The sequence below is a fragment of the Staurois parvus genome, unplaced genomic scaffold (genome assembly GCF_062004578.1).
Source record: "Staurois parvus isolate SC_StPar_1 unplaced genomic scaffold, SC_StPar_1.0 ptg000186l, whole genome shotgun sequence".
NCBI classification, from domain to species: Eukaryota; Metazoa; Chordata; class Amphibia; order Anura; family Ranidae; genus Staurois; species Staurois parvus.
The window spans coordinates 6,012,255-6,031,358 of record NW_028317982.1 but is presented as its reverse complement, the minus strand read 5'-3'; the positions used below and the strand labels follow the sequence as shown (position 1 = coordinate 6,031,358).

The 19,104-nt window shown below is 40.2% G+C and overlaps 1 protein-coding gene across 1 annotated transcript in view; it reads left to right on the top strand.

Annotated features, from left to right (window-relative positions):
* Positions 1–19,104, top strand: part of BOD1L1 (biorientation of chromosomes in cell division 1 like 1) — a 73,885-nt gene that overhangs the window by 47,119 nt on the left and 7,662 nt on the right. The window contains exons 14-18 of the mRNA XM_089677419.1: positions 2,731–2,803; positions 6,714–6,760; positions 9,416–9,494; positions 14,065–14,212; positions 16,526–16,651. Of these exons, the coding sequence (XP_089533545.1) occupies positions 2,731–2,803; positions 6,714–6,760; positions 9,416–9,494; positions 14,065–14,212; positions 16,526–16,651 (473 nt within the window). The remainder of the gene's footprint in view (positions 1–2,730; positions 2,804–6,713; positions 6,761–9,415; positions 9,495–14,064; positions 14,213–16,525; positions 16,652–19,104) is intronic.

The following is a 19,104-nucleotide window of genomic DNA, read 5'->3' as shown; positions in this document are numbered from 1 at the left end:
GCGGAGGACACGGCAAACGTGGAAGAAGGTGCTCTGGTCAGATGAGACCAAAATTGAACTTTTTGGCCTAAAAACAAAACTGTGTGGCGGAAAATTAACACTGCACATCACCCTGAACACACCATCCCCACTGTGAAACATGGTGGTGGCAGCATCATATTGTGGGGATTCTTTTCTTCAGCAGGAACAGGGAAGCTGGTCAGAGTTGATAGGAAGATGGTTGGAGCCAAATAGAGGTCAATCTTAGAACCTGTTAGAGTCTGCAAAAGACTTGAGACTGGGGTGGAGGTTCACCTTCCAGCAGTAAAACGACCCTAAAAATACAGCCAGAGCTACAATGGAATGGTTTAGATCAAAGCATATTCATATGTTAGAATGGCCCAGTTAAAGTATAGACCTAAATCCAATTGTGAATCTATGGCAAGACTTGAAAATTGCTGTTCACAGACGCTCTCCATCCAATCTGACACAGCTTGAGCTATTTTGCAAAGAACAGTGGGCAAAATTTTCATTCTCTAGATGTGCAAAGCTGGTAGAAACATAAAGACTTGCAGCTGTAATTGCAGGGAAAGGTGTTTCTACAAAGTATTGACTCAGGGGGGATGAATACAAATGCATGCAACACTTTTCACATATTTAGTTGTAAAAAATGTTGAAAACCATTTATTTTCCTTCCACTTCACAATTCTGTGCCACTTTGTGTTGGTCTATCACATAAAATCCCAATAAAATACATTTACGTTTTTGCTTGTAACATGACAAAATGTGGAAAATTTCAAGGGGTATGACTACTTTTTCAAAGCACTGTACATATTCCTTTGTTTTTTATCTCATCCTTAGTCCTTAGTCTTTAAGAGGTCTTTTTTTTTTTTTTTTTTTTTTTTTTTTCAATCTACAAAGCTCTTTTCCTAGCTTTCCTCAATACTCTATGCGGATAGCCCCTTTCCCTGAATCTCTGTACAGACACAATCCAATTTAAACATGAGGCAACAAAAATGTACCAGTTTCTCTGTATTTGGAGGAACTGACCCACTAGTATACCTTGTTTTAGAGACTTGGGGTGGTGGCTATCCGCATGTAGCAGAGTATTTTTCTGTGGTTTCTTTTCTAAATGTCCTATTAGTTAACTAATGTTTAATGGAAACTTATAGATCCAAAAATGAGATTTCTTTATAGTCATAACAGAATATCAATCTGGAAACAATAAGTGTAGCGCTCTGTGACAACAAACTAAAATACTCAACACAAAATATTAATGTGAAAATTGGTGGGACAAACAGTGAAAACTTCTCAATACAGGTAAGTAAATATAAATCCTGCAGCAGTGCAACATAACACAATATTGTGTATAAGCTGAAAAAATGATATTAAGCCCCCAACTCCGGGAGATATAACCTACATAACTAGTGCTCCGTGTCAACACACTCTAATCCATACAAATATATAAACCACTGAAATCATAATGGATATAAAAAATTGAATATGTAAATGAATACGTCACTCAAAAATAAGATAGAGATATATATATATGACAATACGTGCCACCAGTGTCAACAATAAATAGAAACATGCAGGTGAATCTTGTGCGTTGTAGGCTCTGGTGATGACTGCACACACAGGTAGATTGGCTCCTCACCTCCTTACTGTGACCCTAAAAGGACCTAAGGGCCTTTTGGATCACTCCTGGATCCTCCTGGGTTAAAGCGTATCCTCCAGAGGAATATCCTTAAATGGCTCTTATCCAGTATAATCAGCTCCCACATAGTCCACATGGAGAAAAGCCTCCATAGTATATTACCATTTATTTATGCAGTAAGTTAAAACATAATCAGGACACTCACATAGTAGATCATCTTGTATACAGCATTAGAACCTCATGCATGGGTTCTTTAGGGAGTCCAAAGATGGCATCCGCGCCGGAAATGACGTCACCTACGCGTTGCGTCACCGCTCACGTGACTTCCTCAGACCCTGAAAATATGACTTCCTCAGGCATGAAAAATATGTGCCTTTTATTTTTCTTGAAAGGTGAACTTATCCTTTTAAAAAAGGCGGTATGGATGCAGAGTACATTCAGAACAGGTGAAGTAGAAATGTGGCAAGATGTGAAAAAAGGCACGTCTTTTATATGTAAGCATACATGTTTCCCTAAATACTTTTAGAGAATGTTGGTGTTTGTGTTGGAAGGTCCTCTTTAAGCCCCTAGAAACCTAGAAAAAAAACTCTAGGTGATAGACTGTTTCACTCTTCTTTCTTCCCTGCTTCGCCAACCGGTGTTGCATCCATCCCTCATGATATTCTGGGTTGCTTCGGGACCCTATAATAAATACTTTAGGCAAGAAAAGGGCTGTGCTCATCACCAGGCTGTGACGTGGGCATTGCTTACTGAACCCTCCCTCACCACAGATGAGAAGATGTCTGGGACCCTGTGTATCAAGTTATTGATGTGTTGGGTAAGAATTGGAGCTTTTATGTTTGGGAACTTTTCACTTCGTTGTTGCAGAGATTGAGATTAAGGCAGACAGTGTGCCCTGGGTTGAAGGGCACATCGGGCAAACCAGAAGCATTTTGGAAGATATAAAATGTACCTTTCAGAGATCTGTTTGCTTCCATGCCTACTCTTCTGCATTGTTCTTAAATTTTTTTTGTTTTGTATGTGTCAGGTTCTTACGATATCCACTGGCCAGCAGTGTTCATCGTTGTAGTCACCCAGACTTTTTCTGTTTTTAGGAACCACCTAAGAGAAAACGAGGCCGACCTCCAAAGAAGCGTAACCTGTTTTTATCTACAAACACAGATGCTGGTAATGTTCCTGAATTTAAATGAAAACTTAGATGTTTTCTTGTGTGTGTGAAAGAAAATATGTAATTTGTTTTCAAGGTTACATAAACTTTTAGCAATTTTACTTTTTTTTTGTGCATATTTTCAGTAGTATTTTATGTATAAATATGCATGTTGTCCCACTTAGCTCTCCCCTCACCCAGACATATATTACCCAGCCACACTTGCATTGTTGATGTTTTTGTAAGTGTAGCAGGGCTTCTGGGTAAGGGATAGAACCTGATAGCCAGTCACCAGGTCTGAACATTGTCAGGTGCGTGTGTAAGTAAGGGGATGCCATGACATCAACGCCAGAGCTTAGACAGGTGGGGATGCTACAGTGGGAAGGTGGCAAATTTTACCTGGCATAAACCAGATCTGTCGTTCCCTTCACCAAGGATATGTTCTGACTTTTGTGGCTATAAGATGCATACTTGCATGTGCTCATCTTCCACCACACCAAAGCTTTCTGCGTTTGTTGTAGGACCTCTGTGCTACCGGTTCATGGCCCTGCTATTCTGCCTATCCTCTGCACCTCGGGTGTGCCCCCAGTGTCTGCCCTGTCGGGTGCTCAAGGTATTCTAATTCCAGGATACTTGAATTACTTCCTCTTGGTCCCCACAGGAAAGGTCCTTGCCTGTCAATATTTTGGAACTGCAAGCAATACGCCTGGCTCTGCATTGGTTGAATCAGTTGCAGGGACTTCTGGTAGGAGTCCAGTCAGACAATGCCATGACAGTGGCATATATCAATCATCAGGGGGCACCAAGAGCTGTGCAGCTCAAGAGGAGATGAATCCCATTCTGACCTGGGTCAAACTGCATGTTCCTGCACTGACGGCAGTTCACATTCCAGTAGTAGAAAATTGGCAGGCGGACCTCCTCAGCTCCAGGCAGTTGTCACCAGGGGACAGCGGAGTGGTCTCCTCACCCAGAGGTATTCAGAGCTCTCTGCCAAAGGTGGGGCTTGCCAGATGTGAATCTGCTGGCTTCTAGGTTTAATGTGAACTGGACATGTTCATTCTAGGACTGGGGATCCTCAAGCATTTGGGGTGAATGCCCTGGTGACACCGCGGGACCAGTTCTGTTGGATTTATACTTTCCCTCCAATAGAGCTTCTTCCATGCCTGTTATGCAGGATTTGGTTGGAGGGAACACTACTGATTCTGGTCACATCAGCTTGGCCCAGGAGAACACTGCATTTTGACATTGTCACAGGAAGAGTCAGACAGCTACCAAGTCAAGCATTTCCTGTGGATTTGCCAGCATTTTTCTCAAGCCTGTGGTTTGAAAGGAAAGGCTTCACCGTTTCAGGAGACAGGTCATTGTACCAGGAGTGTTGGGGCCTCATGGGCTGTCCATCATCCAGCTTCAGTGGCTCAGGTTTTATACTGGGCAAGGTGTAGGGGTTATTGTATTTACATTTTGACATTTTTCAATATAACTCATCTTTTAAGCCGCAGATTGTTTCTGTGTTGGGACTTTTTTTTTTGTGGGTCCTTTACTCACATATCCAGGTTGTTGTCATGTAACAATACTTAAGTGTTACTAAACCCAGGACCCTTCATTCACTATATCTGGTCTCCCACAGTACACAGAACATGGAAATGCGATTTATTTTAGTAAATCTAAACTGCTAAATAGCTTTTTTTTCATCAGCAGTTAGAACATTCTTGTGACTTCTATCAGTGTCCAGCAGAGCACTGGTTAAAGCGTGTAGGAGTTTTATTTCTCCTCTCACTGCTCTGAGATTGCATGACCCCTGACCCTCTGTCTGGACAGTGCTGATTGGCCCTGTGCTGATCACATGCTCCCTCCCAAGAAGAATAACACTCTAGAGGTACACACCAAACTGAGCATGTGCAGAGTGTCCCCGAGCCTCTGTTCTATCAGGAGATGAAATGGAACGTGGAAGAAGAGGAGGATCAGAGAAGACACAATCAAACTTCCTTTTTACACAATGCAGAGGATTAACCCCTTAAGTTCCACAGTGAGTAAAACAAGCATGCTTTACTGTATATACAAATTGATTTTTACCGTTGTGGGTTTAGGAACACTTTAAAATAAATTTAAAAAAATTAGTAGAGGCGCTGATGATTGCACATATATGGTTTTATTTTCTAAAGGATTTGTGTCTGCAGCAATTATTGATACTTGTATCAGTTTTTAGATATGGTCTGCACTGTGTTTTGAATAAGAACAGTATAAAAATACAGTGGATATAAAAAGTCTACACACCCCTGTTAAAATGTCAGGTTTCTGTGGTGTAAAAAATGAGACAAAGATAAATCATTTCAGAACGTTTTCCACCTTTTTTTTTTTTTTTTAATGTGACCTATAAACTGTACAACTCAATTGAAAAACAAACTGAAATCTTTTAGGGGGGGAAGTAAACATAAAAATCTAAAATAATGTGGTTGCATAAGTGTACAAGCCTTCTTATAACTGGGTATGTAGATATGCTCAGAATTAAGTAATCACATTCAAAATCATGCTAAATAGGAGTCAGTACACACCTTGTCATCATTTAAAGTGCCTCTGATTAACCCCAAATAAAGTTCAGTTGTTCTCGTAGGTCTTTCCTAACATTTTCTTAGTCACATCCTATAGCCATGCCATGGTCTGCAGATAGCTTCCAAAGCATCAGAGGGATCTCATTGTTAAAAGGTATCAGTCAGGAGAAGGGTACAAAAGAATTTCCAAGGCATTCGATATACCATGGAACACAGTGAAGACAGTCATCAAGTGGAGAAATTATGGCGCCACAGTGACATTACCGAGAACTGGACGTCCCTCCAAAATTGATGAGAAGAAAACTGGTCTGGAAGGTTGCCAAAAAGCCTACAGCAAGTAAAGGAGCTGCAGGAATATCTGGCAAGTACTGGCTGTGTGGTACATGTGACAACATTCTCCCGTATTCTTCATATGTCTGGGCTATGGGGTAGAGTTGCAAGACGGAAGCCTTTTTTTTACGAAGAAAAACATCCAAGCCTGGCTATATTTGCAAAAACACATCTGAAGTCTCCCAAAAGCATGTGGGAAAATGTGTTATGATCTGATGAAACCAAAGTTGAACTTTTTGGCCATAATGCCAAGATATGTTTGGTGCAAAAACAACACTGCAAATCACCAAAAAAAACCCATACCCACAGTGAAGCATGGTGGTGGCAGCAGCATCATGCTTTGGGGCTGGTTTTCTTCAGCTGGAACTGGGGCCTTAGTCAAGGTAGAGGGAATTATGAACAGTTCCAAATACCAGTCCATATTGGCACAAAACCTTCAGGCTTCTTCTAGAAAGCTTAACAAGAAGCGGAACTTCATCTTTCACCCTTACAACAACCCAAAGCATACAGCCAAATCAACAAATGGCTTCACCAGAAGAAGTTTCAAGTTTTGGAATGGCCCAGCCAGAGCCCAGACCTGAATCCGATCAACAAGCTGTGGGGTGATCTGAAGAGGCTTGTGCACAGGAGATGCCTTCACACTCTGACAGATTTGGAGTGTCTTTGCAAGGAAGAGTGGGCAAATATTACCAAGTCAAGATGTGCCATGCTGACAGATTCATACCCAAAAAGACTGAGTGCTGCAATAAAATTCAAAAGGTGCTTCAACAAAGTATTCGTTTTAAGGATGTGCACACTTGTGCAACCATATTATTTTTAGTTGTTTATTTTTACTTCCCTCCACCTAAAATATTGCAGTTTGTTGTTCAACTGAGTTGTACAGTTTATAGCTTGCACTAAAGGTGGAAAAAGCTCTGAAATTATTTATTTTCTCTTTTTTTATATCACAGAAACCTAACATTTTAACAGGGGTGTGCAGACTTTTTATATCCACTGTATATCTGTATCAAATTTTGCAGTGGTGATCTAATATTTAACTGTATATCCATAGGTCCTTCTGATCAAGAGAAGAAAGATGCAGAATCCAAAAAATCTGAGGTAAGTCCAGATTGTATATTGTGAAATAGGGAGTTCTACCCTCTACATGAGTATTTTATTGTAAACCCCCTCCCCCCCCCCCCCCCCATCCCTGCACAACTTGTTTCAGTAGCAGCTTTTGAGCAAGATACCATGTTTACTTCATTGGGAAGTATACCTTTCCATGCTTTCCTAAAGCCTAACTCCAGGTTAAAACTAACTTTAGAAAGTAGTTTGGACCAGCTTGATCCAAACAAACTATTTCCTTAATACATTTAGCAGCTCTGTGCGCAGAACAAAATAGAGTCTGGCTGAGTGCTGCTCAGCCATTCACAGGAGGTTTTGTATTTTATGAATAAATACAGGGCTTCCTCTGGCTGAGGTGGAGATTGTGATATCATCTGCCCATTTCTCCACCTCAGCCAATCACAGAAAGCCTTTTCCTCATTCAAAAAATGCCCAAGGCGAAGAGGGAAGCTAAAAGCTATGCTACCTGGAGTTTACATCTGTTAGGGTCACTTATGGCAGACCACTTTGAGTAGAGTTGCCAGACTAAAACCTATTGCTTTTTAATGAACAGGATTAAAGGACATTGTCAATGGTGGATGGTCACAAAGGTGACAATGGCAAAGACATTACCTAACATTTCTCAAAAGAAGACCATGGTAAACCACTTTTGCATCCTACAAAGAAAACCATTAGGAAAACAAATACATTAGACCCAATAGAAGATGATTCTAGAGAAACCGTATCCATGGGATTGCCCAAAGTCAACTTGACAGCACTTAATATGTTGTGACACTCCACAAGGACCGGTATTGTCTCAGGTTGTTTTTTTTATTAATGACATTGTGGCTGGAATAGACAGATAATTTTTACTGATTACACATTTATGCTGGTTTCTTAAAACTCAAAGTAGTGACATATTTCAGTAGGGTCTTAATGTGATATTATGGGCAGTGGCTATTTCCTCTGGCAATGTGACAATGGGTCCCCCGTCCTGCAAGGGGTAAATACTTGTTTAGTCTAGGGGACTAAGTTACTACTTGCCTGACTCCTTGCTTCGGTGCTCTCCTCCTCTCCTTTAAAGCTCTGGTCTATGAACAAGGCCTAAACATCATCATGTGCAATACAGGGATAGTACTGTAATTCTGCATTGTACAGTTGGTGTTTGGGTTGAGCATGCAGCTCCTTTGAGGGATTTGCCAGGGCCAGGAATAATGCAAGTATTTATCTCCATCTGTATACCCCTAGACCAGGGGTAGGCAACCTGCGGCTCTCCAGCTTTTGCAGGACTACAAGTTCCATCATGCCTCTGCCAGTCATAGCTATAACTGTCAGTTTTGTAATGTTGCAATGCCTCATGGGAAATGTAGTTCCACAACAGCTAGAGAGGCGCAGGTTGCCTACCCCTGTCCTAGACTATACAACCATTTAACCCTTGCAGTGCTACAACTACAAGGGTGGATGTTTGTCACATTTTTGGGGTTCAGCTTTAAATGACTGATATTTCAAGTTCCTAAGTGTGCAAGATTAAACACCTTATACATTAAATAGAATACTGTTGGGAAAACACATATGGAAAAGAACGTGATACTAAATGATATAATGCACAGGGAACAATCAGTGTCTGCTGACCAAGTTACCACTGAAACAACTTGTTTTTGTCAGCCTGTATTGTGTATAATAATTCTCAGCAATTTAAAGATTTCCAAACCATTTATTTATTGCAAATATGAGCTACTTTGCTTACCTCAGCTGATGGATATATATATAGCTTTTAATGCTACATTGCCAATGTCATAGATGCCTCGGTGTTTCCTTAAGGAATATGTAAACCCAACATTTCATATTCCTGATATGTGCCTCCTGCACCATGTGCTTGTATGAAAAAGTATCATGTTCTCTTTGTATTGCTTCCTTGGTGTGAAATCCCTGGTGTTCCTGCCAGTCCCTTTTTGCTTTCCTATCAAAAACTGACTGCACTAGGCATAGGTGCACAGTGTGGCCAGTTCTCTAGCTGTGCTGAGGACTCATCTTGCTCTCCTCCAGTGATTACTCTTGTGCTGACATGCGCCCCCTTGTGCAGCTATTCACTGTGAAGATCACTGTGCTTCTGTTTCTCCTCCCCCAGCTCTCTGAGCTCCTTATGCAGTTGAGAATAGAGGGTTTGTGATCATCAGTAGTATAATGTTGCTTGATAGATATATACAGTATATATATATATATATATATATATATATATGCATGCGCACGTTTTTGCCTTTTTCATTTCTATTTTAAACTGATTGTGTTGTTTTATAAGGCGAACGTTTACATATACTTTAATAAAAGTCAGTCTGATACAAATACTCTAACAGTATGTTAGGCAGCACCAGCAGGTGCAAAAGCAGATACAAGCTTGGGATATGTAACAAAACATTATTTGTAAGGATGTATCTGGGGTGTGAAGTGCGGTCTTTGGGCACCATACTGTAAGAAGAGTATTCGATTTTACCATGATATAGGAAGGGCCTCTTTATAGTTAGTGGTTAAGTAGAATGTTTCACCACAAACGATTATGAAGGGTGAGCATTGATTTTAGGGGTCCAGTTTTTAGGAACGCTGAAAAATCTTTCTAAAAAAACTAAGTTTGGGAACAGTCACAAGCAATGAAACAATCTTGACATTTTCTAGGTTACAGATTCAGAAAGAAGTCCTGGAGCTGTACAGCGAAGAGGAAGGAAAAAGAGGCGTTCACAAAGTTCTGAGAATGGTATTCATTATTCAATACTTAACGCAAGCACTCTCCACTGCTGATTTCTTTTAACTCTTTTCCCCTATTGCACATCATAATTCACATCACTTTCACATCATAACACATCAATCTGCCATCCAAGGCTTCATTTGTTTCCCTGTTTTAAAGGGACAAATGACAAAACTATGAGAAGCTCCCTAAACTGCCAAATTTATAGACTAAAATTGGCTTTTCTCATAGTCCATATATGCAGAGTTAAAGGAGAAGTTCACCTTTGGGAGCATGTTACATGTTCCACCTGTTTTTAGGGTGGAACATGTAACATGTTCCCATAGACACCCGCACCCCCCACCCCTCTGACAGTACAGAAGTTTTGTGCTATCTGTCAAATTTGAAAACCACGTGGCTGTGCAGGGCTCCGCCCACACTGCCACATCATTCCTTCACGGACTTCCGTGAATGAATGGAACTGCAAGTCCCAACAGTCTTAGCAGCTGTTGGCTTGTAGTTCTTGGTGAACTACCACAGCGCTGTGGAGTGCCATAGTAGTTCATTGAAGCTTCCTGTCAGAATATCTGCTTGTACATCCCGTATGATGAGCAGATATTCTGACAGGTCTGCAGGAGACCTGCATGGCATTTGCGATCTACTGATCACTGGTGCAATGCTTTCCAAGCTCCTGTAGACAAAAAAAATAATAAATGCACATTATTTTTTACCTGCAAAAAAAAAAAATGTGCATTTATTTTTGTCTAAAAGTTCACCTATCTTAAAGCAAAACACATATCTGAGAAATCCCAGATGGAAAATATCTTTTTGACTCTTGGTTATACTAGCTCAAGGACAGTGATCTTGGACAATGAAGCTGAATGTATTTTATATAGCCTAGAAATTAGAAAATGCTTCCCTTTGGGGCTTTGCACAGGTAATTTTGCTGATAAAGGGCCCTTTCACAAGTCTGCTCCTGGCAACACATGTATTTTTATAAAGTATGTTTAGAATTTTTAATGCATTGTAGCTTGCTTTAAGGATATAATACTCATGGGCTCATCAGTATGGTGCTGCTCCATCATTGTCCGATCTCAGGCTGAAGACAGGGAGGGAGCTTCTACATAACTACAGTAGAGAATACCCAGGTCACTAGCCTGTTGGTAAAGTATGTCTGGATCTAAAATAGACTGGACTGAAAGAGAGCCTTTAGCAGATAAAACCACTCCCATACAAGTATTTTATTTGTATGTTTAGCTATTTGCTTGAACTTCAGTGCAGACCCCCTGCTTTAAAACCATTTTTTTTTTCTAAATATTCGAACATTAAATATCACATTCCAATCAACCTTTTTTTTTTAATGTTCCTTTTTAGTAATGCTTTGTATGAACATATTAAAACAATGAAATAATGATGAGCGAATCAGGAGATTCATTTCATGTGTGTACTTCTGATTCAGCTGAATATCTGCATACTGATCTTATCTGATCTGCAGAAAATCACACCATTCTTTAATCCAGACCCCTAGGCCTCCTTCGCACGGATGTTTAGCAGTATCTACTGGGTTCCTAAATGGCCATGTGAAGTAGGCCTTAAGATTTGTGAATTGTAAAATTCTCTTTAACCACTTCCCGACCGGCCGTTGTATATAAACGGCCGGACGGTGGCACTGCAGGGTCGGGTGGCCGTCTATAAACGGCCTCCCCGCACCCTGCTTGTGCGCGCTCCCTGGGAGCGCGCAGCACCGCGATCCGGTGCCCGCTGTGTCCTCCGGACACAGTGAAACACCGATCGTCGGGCGGGACCTCTGTACGAGGTCCCGATCATGTGATCACTGATTGGCCAATCAGTGATCACATGCAAAGTAATAAGCAAGATGTCACTTGTGACATCATTGTTTACTACGTGTGAAATCTGTGAATGATCACAGAGGTCACATGGTACAAGGCTATTCACAAAAGCCTTGTACCATGTGACAAGCTGTGACCAATCACAGCTCACTCTGTATTTCTCAATGAGTGCAAGAATGCAGACAGAGAGAAAGAGAAATGATTGCTTTTACATCCTATATGGGTGTAAAAGCAATCAGTGTAAAAAAAAAAAAAATTTTTTATCACCCCTCACAAGTAGTACAGTGTCACCATGGTGACACTGTACTGCTAGGGTGACAGTATGTAAAAAAAAAATAAAAATAAAAAATAATAATATAAAAAAATAAAATAAAAATGTAAAAGAAAATGTTAAAAATTATAATTTTTGCTTATAAACGAATTTGGATTTTTTTTTTTTTTTACTAAAAAGATAACGGAATAAATTTTGGCTAAGATTTATGATGAAATATTATTTATTTGCAAAATTTTATAAAAAAAACACTTTTTTAAAAATTTTTTGGACATTTCATTTACATAGCAAAAAAAATACAAATCCCAGTGGTGAATAAATACCACCAAAATAAAGCTTTATCTATCTAAAAAAAAATGGTAAATTCATTTGGGTACAGTGTTGCATGACCGCGCAATTGTCATTCAAAGTGTGATAGCGCTAAAAGCTGAAAATTGCCCTGGTCAGGAAGGGGGTAAAAGTGTCCGGTCTGGAAGTGGTTAAATCAGGGTGAATAAAATTTATTGCATTATGTCAGTTGGCCTGATTTATAGCTGAGTCACTCAGCATCACTCTTTAACCTTTTACACAGCGCAGTATACAGCGGGTAAAAAAGGTATTGAACATGTCACCATTTTTTCTAGGTAAATATATTTCTAAAGATGCTTGACATGAAATTTTTACCACGTCAGTAACATCCCATGCAATCCATACATACAAAGAAACCAAAACAAATCGGTTCATAAATTAAGTTGTGTAATAAAAATGAATGACACAGGAAAGGTGTATTGAACACACTAACTGAACTATCTTTTGTTGGTAATGACCGCATAAAGATGCCTCCTGTATGGAGAAACTAGGCACATGCAGTGCTCAGGTTTCATTTGGGCCCATTCTTCTACACAGTCTTCAAATCTTGAAGGTTCCATAGGTCTCTCCTGTGAACTCATCTTTAGTTCTTTCCATAGATTTCCTATTTAATTCAAATCAGGTGTTTGACTGGGCCATTCTAGCAGATTTATTTTTTCTTTGAAACATCAAATTCATCATCCTGGTAGATGGCAGCAGATTTTTGTCAAGAATGTCTTGGTACATTTTTCCATTCATCCTTCCTTCAAATGATATGAAGTTTGCCAATATTGTATGCAACTACATATGGTGACGTGTTCTTATTTTACCTGCTGTATTTAACCAAAGTTTATTGAAAAATATGAACCACATATTCAAGGTGCCACTACATACAGGGTGTTCAGGTAGTATCTAGCCAGACTCATCCACCTTACCAACCGCTCCTCTTCTGCCACCCCCTCCATTGGCTCCCAATTGCCCAATGCATCAAATTCAAACTACTAACACTGACATACAAAGCCATTCATAACGCTGCTCCAAACTACCTCACCGACCTGATACCCAAATACCACCCAACCCGTAATCTTCACTCCTCACAAGACCTCCTACTTTCTAGCTCCCTGGTTTCCACCTCCCACGCCCGACTTCAGGACTTCTCCAGGACCTCCCCCATCCTCTGGAACTCACTACCCCAATCCATCAGACTGTCACCATTAGGCGCACCCTGAAAACCCATCTCTTCAGGGAAGCCTACCCCAGCCTCACCTAACTGCCGATCTCCTCCACTCCTCCTACCACTCCATCCCCCACAGCCACTTCCTCCTGTGCCACTATCTCCTCCCTCCTAGATTGTAAGCTCGAAAGAGCAGGGCCCTCGGACCTCTCGTGTTTTGTTTGTTGCTGTATTGTCTCATGTTCTGTCCCCCACTATAATGTACAGCGCTGAGCAAACCTTTTTGGCGCTATATAAATACTGTATAATAATAATAATACATAAGAAAGTAGATCTCACATAGAATGAAAGTAAAGGTATGTAAATCATGCTAGCCCCTTTTAATAATCTGTGCGACACCAAATTGAATGGGGCAATGCTGGGTATATTCAGCCAACCCTTCCATACTCTTTTAGACTTGTTGGGGCAGCCTCGATGTTGGTAAATTAGGCACTCCTATCCTAAGGCATTGCATGTTATACGTATCCTCTCCTCCAGAGTCGAAGGATGTTCTGTTTTCCAGTATTTTGGATCAAATTTACACTTGAAATAGTGCTCTGGAAATTGCTTCTCTAGTGGATGCCTGAGGGACTACATCATCCATTATGCCTAATATACATTGTCTGAGATCTATTTTAATATCCTTGTCAAATGTATTAATAACTGTGTCCCAATATTTGTGCAGATTAAAACAGTTCCACAGCATATGCATTAAGTTGTCATGATCTCTGTGACATCTACTGCAGGTAAATTCCTGCAGTAGACCCATGGTGCATAGTTTTGGACAGCGTATGATGGATACGTAAAATTTTATATATAGTTGACTAAGCCCCTAAGACATTCTCAAAGAGCTCATGTGAACAGACTGTAACGCCTCCCTCCAGTGTTCTGGCCCAGAGCAATATGTTTAATATACTTTTGTGTGATTTGTAATGACAGAAGGCTCCGATCCAGAGAAAAAGCGCAGGAAGACAGAAAATACAGAAGAGGATGAGGAAGAGGATCAAGATCAGGAGGATAGTGATAGTGAAGATGAAACCCCTAGAGGGGCAACAACAAGAGCTGCATCCCGTCTGGAAGCCCAGAGGTACAAAACATGGATGATGGCATAGAGCTTGCAGGTCACCAGAGCATTTTGTTAGTTTTTCCCTTTCATTTCCCATACCACGTCACTTAAAATAAAGCTTGCCTAAATATAAATTGATATTGTTGCCCTCCTGAAAAGAAGTTGCTGAGTCATTGACCAGAAACAAGTGTACAAGAAAATCAAAGCAAAGTCTTTATCAGCATACTTGTCAAAGGTTAGTGACTGATGCATGTAACGTGCTATATGGATCAGCAGGGCACATTCCATGGTTCCTTCAGATTAGATACATGTTCATGTTTACAGCAGCGACTGCTTAAGCTGTTTAAAAGCAGTAATCCTTCCTCTCTACCATGTGTTCAGCTTGTCTGTTAGCTTCTACAAGGTGGTTTGTGTAGGTAAGAAATGGTGGGGCTGCAAGCATATAAAATGCAATTATAACACTGTCAGGTGTGTGATTACCATGACTGAGATTTGGGCAGTAAGTCATGGCACAGTGACCAGCCTCTGTACATTGAGAGATGCCGCAAGCAGTTTGCATATTGGTTTAGTGGCAGAATATCTAGCAGGATGTGATTTGTATTTTGGCCTATTGTCAGAATGACTGACTGACTAGCATATGGTTTTTATATGTGGTACATTGATAATTTTTGTTGGCAGAGCAACTGACTTTCTGGCTTAACATGTAATTGAATAATTAATACTTTTTCTTTATGTATTTTCATCGCTCTTTGAACATTGCCAGGATGTTAATTAAACATTTGACATCTAATTTCACTTAAAATCATTTGAACAATTTATTCATCACACCCTCTTCATGTATACCCATCTTTTGTTAACCACTTGCCGTCCAGCCACTGTATATAAACGGACTGAGGCAGTCCAGGGGCGGGTTGCCGTTCATAAACCGCGCCTGCCATTATGGACTGGGCGCGCTCCTTGGGAGCTCACTGCACCGCGATCCAGTGCCCACTGTGTCCTCCGATCGTCGTACGAGACCTCTGTGCAAGGTCCCGATCATGTGATCACTGATTGGCCAATCAGTGATCACATGCAGAGTAGTAAGCAAGATGTCACTTCTGACGACATTGCTTACTACGTGTGAAATCTGTGAATGATCACAGAGGTCACATGGTACAAGGCTATTCACAACAGCCTTGTACCATGTGACAAGCTGTGACCAATCACAGCTCACAGAGTAGTTCTCAATGGCTGCGAGAATGCAGCCAGAGAGGAGAAATTATTGCTTTTACAGCCTTTATGGGTGTAAAAGTAATCCGTGTAAGAAAAGAAAAAAAAAAAAAACTTCATCACCCCCCCCCCCCCCCCACAAGTAGTACAGTGTCACCATGGTGACACTGTACTGATATGGTGACAGTATGTAGAAAAAAAATAAAATAAAAATATATAAAAAAAATTATAATTTTTGCTTATAAACTAATTTGGGTTATTTATTTATTTTTTTTTTTTTTTACTAAAAAGATAACTATAAAGAAACACTTTTATTCAAAATTTTTGGACTTTTTAATTTATATAGCAAAAAAAAAATAAAAATCCCAGTGGTGAATAAATACCACCAAAATTAAACTTTATCTGTCTCAAAAAAAATGCTAAAAAAATTCATATGGGTACAGTGTTACATGACCACGAAATTGTCATTCAAAGTGGTATTTCACTGAAAGCTGAAAATTGGCCTGGACAGGAAGGGGGTAAAAGTGTCTGGACTTGAAGTGGTTAAAGACTTTGTTGTATAAGGTAGCTCTGTGTTTTACAGCCTACAGCGCCTTTAGCCAAAACAACCATGATTTTTCCCAAGCTCAGGTTTCTGGCAACTCTTGAAGTGCTGCTTGCATGCAATAGTAATTTAGCTGTTATGGTAGTCAGGTGGGCAACTGAACAGAGAGGTGGGCCCCACAGAGCAGTAAAAAGTGGAATAGGGGCTATATATTCTGACTCCAATCCAAAACCAAAAGAAAACGGTTTGACCTGAGATGCACTTTTAAATGCAGCTTTATTCATGTTTTAGTAGTGCATCTTTGATTGTTTGTTTTTTAGAAATTCTTATTTCCATGGACCAAATTTTTCACTTTTACGTCCAAGTCGACTCAATGGCAAACGAGATGGAGGAGCTAAGCTTGTTCACATATGGATCCGCTGCATACCTGCAGTGCTCTGTGCTTTATTTCATTTATGTATTTTCAATTTGGACATGTGATGCTACATTTGGGTATTTTAGGTGGTTGGGACTAATAAACATGCATCTACCTACTATGTATAGTATCTGCAACTAAATGTAATATTTATGTGTTACTTTAGTAAACTGCCACACAAGCCAACAACCCGAGCAGCCTCAAAATTAAACAGCCCTGAAAAACCTTCCTTAGCTGATAGAAGGCGTAAAATTAAGTCTCCTGAGTCTAAGACTGGAAAAACAGCAAAGAGGTGAGTTCCTTTAATGTTCATTGAAAGACAATCTCTTACCTACTTTTTAAAAATGTGAGTTTCATATGGCATTTTTTTTTTTTAAATCATTTTTTTGGCATATAAATTGTAGCATGTTAATATTTTGTTTTCAGAGCCAGCAGGTGGAGCTTTAAGCTCATTTTCTTGGTTTAAAGTCTGCGGATGAGTCACTGCTGTGTAAAGAACAGGCTTCTTTCATCAGATTACAAAGGATAAGTTTGCCTTTGGTAACATGTTACACTCCTACGGTAGGACCGGCCCCCCTGATCCCCCAGTTGTGACATCTAGCGGGCTCCGTCCGCCCGGCTGCGTCATTCATTCAGAGGTCTGTGAATGGGAAACTATAACTCCCTGACAGCATTTGCAGCTGTTGACTTGTAGTTCTCAATGAACTACCACAACTCTGTTGAGCGCTGTGGTAATTCATTGATTCTTCCTGTCCTGTAGACCTGCATGGCACCAGCTATCTGCTGATCTTTGATGCAAAGCTTTCCACGCGCCTAAAACAAAAAATAGTAAATGCAAATGTTTATAAAGTGAATTTATTCTTTAAGGCTTTGAGAAGGACCATAAATTTAATTTAAGAACAATTATGTGTGTTTGCATTAAATAAAATGTCAGTGTCTTTTGTAGGTTCTGGAATTCCCAAAATGCATTGGCCTTTTATTCAGTGCAAACAGATAAAAATTTTCTGGACAGAAAATGTTTGTTTAGGCTCTCTTCCTTATAACCCCAGTCACAGTAATACAGAACGCTGAAAATGCATTCTGTATACAACACCTGATGGGAACTACTACACAAATCCATCCACCCAGCTTTAGATGAGATGCTGGGCTGCTTATCTCTGTTATGTGAAAATCATCATCCGCATTGATTCATCAGTTATCAGTCATTTCTGTCAAATTGCGTTTTAAAGTAAGATACTGTTTTGTGATGCCTTTACTTAACAAATAGTGCTCTGAGAATGTATTACAAATAAACATTTGGTACATGACAAAACAAAGGGTGTGTGTGTATGTGTATGTATGTGTGTGTGTGTGTGTGTGTGTGTGTGTGTGTATATATATATATATATATATATATACATACATACATACATACATACATACATACATACATACATACATTTTAATTTATTTTAAAGAAGGGTATATCTTTTTAAAATTTACCTATCAAAAATGTACTTCAAAGCTATCATGGTTTCCCTTTACCTTGGAGACAGGATAGAGGAGCTTGTTAGGTGCCACATTTGCTGGATCCCAGTTCTAGATCAGGCCTTGTAAAGTTCTAGATTCTAGGAAAACTGCAGGAGATGTTTGTGACTTGGATATCTTGACAAGCTGCTCCAGCCCTCAAGTCTGGGCACTTATCCCTTTTCTTTTGCAGAAATACAGTAAATTAGTTGGGCAGTCACTGTGACTGAAATTTATTTTCAAGTAGTTGCAGCAGTGTTGGGATCTGGCAGGGGAGGATCAGCAAGTAAGTAAAGGACAAGTGCACATATGCAGCTTAATGTACCCCCCCCCCCCCCCCAAGCTTTCTCTATAAAACGGTCATAAACGGTCACATGGCAGATCCCAGGTCAGACTTGCATCTCTTCCATCCCTGTGACCCATAAAGTGGTCAACCAGTGGTTCTTAAAATGGGGAACTGAAGTTTCTGCTGTACTGTGTGTGTGTGTGTGGGCTCACCTCCATAGAAAGTAAGGTGGAGACCCTATCTCTGTGCGTGTGTGCTGTCTGTTCCATCTTCCTGCAGACATGCAAAAAAAAAAAAAAAATTGGCTTGATTATGAGGTGCCACTGGGCTACAGTGTAGGGTGCATGGATCCAAAGGGAGGTTCAAGTCTGATTTGGGCCTATAAGAAACACTTGCTGGGGAAAAGGGGGAGCATATTAAGCTTTAGGCAAAGACTCAGCATTTCTACAACATTGCAATTTTAATTTTGTCACTGTAATAAATAGACAACCTTTCATTCCCTTGCTTTACAGTCGTTACAGTTTATAAGGTTGAAAAAAGACACCGATCCATCCAGTTCAACCTGTGTGTGTAATTGTTGTTTTCTAACAATTCCCCTAGGCCTTTATGTTCTGCTTCCTGAGTAAGACATCTAAAAGTTTTTAAAGGGAATAGTTACTAGGGATGTGCTCTGGCGTGTGTGGCTCCTAGTCTGAACCCACCTGAGCAATTCAGCCAAGAAGCTGTAATCTCTACTGTGCCAATCATAAACAGCCGATCATTTCATTCCCTACAGCCGCTTGCATACATACGGTGTTTATATGTGCAACTTCAGAGCAGGAAATGCCTCGCCATTTATGCATGACCAAATATATCCTGGCGGGATTGCTTACGGTGGTTTCTACTGTGCCAATCATAAGCAGCCGTTCATTCCATTCCCTACAGCCGCATGCATACAAGGGGTGTTTTCTATG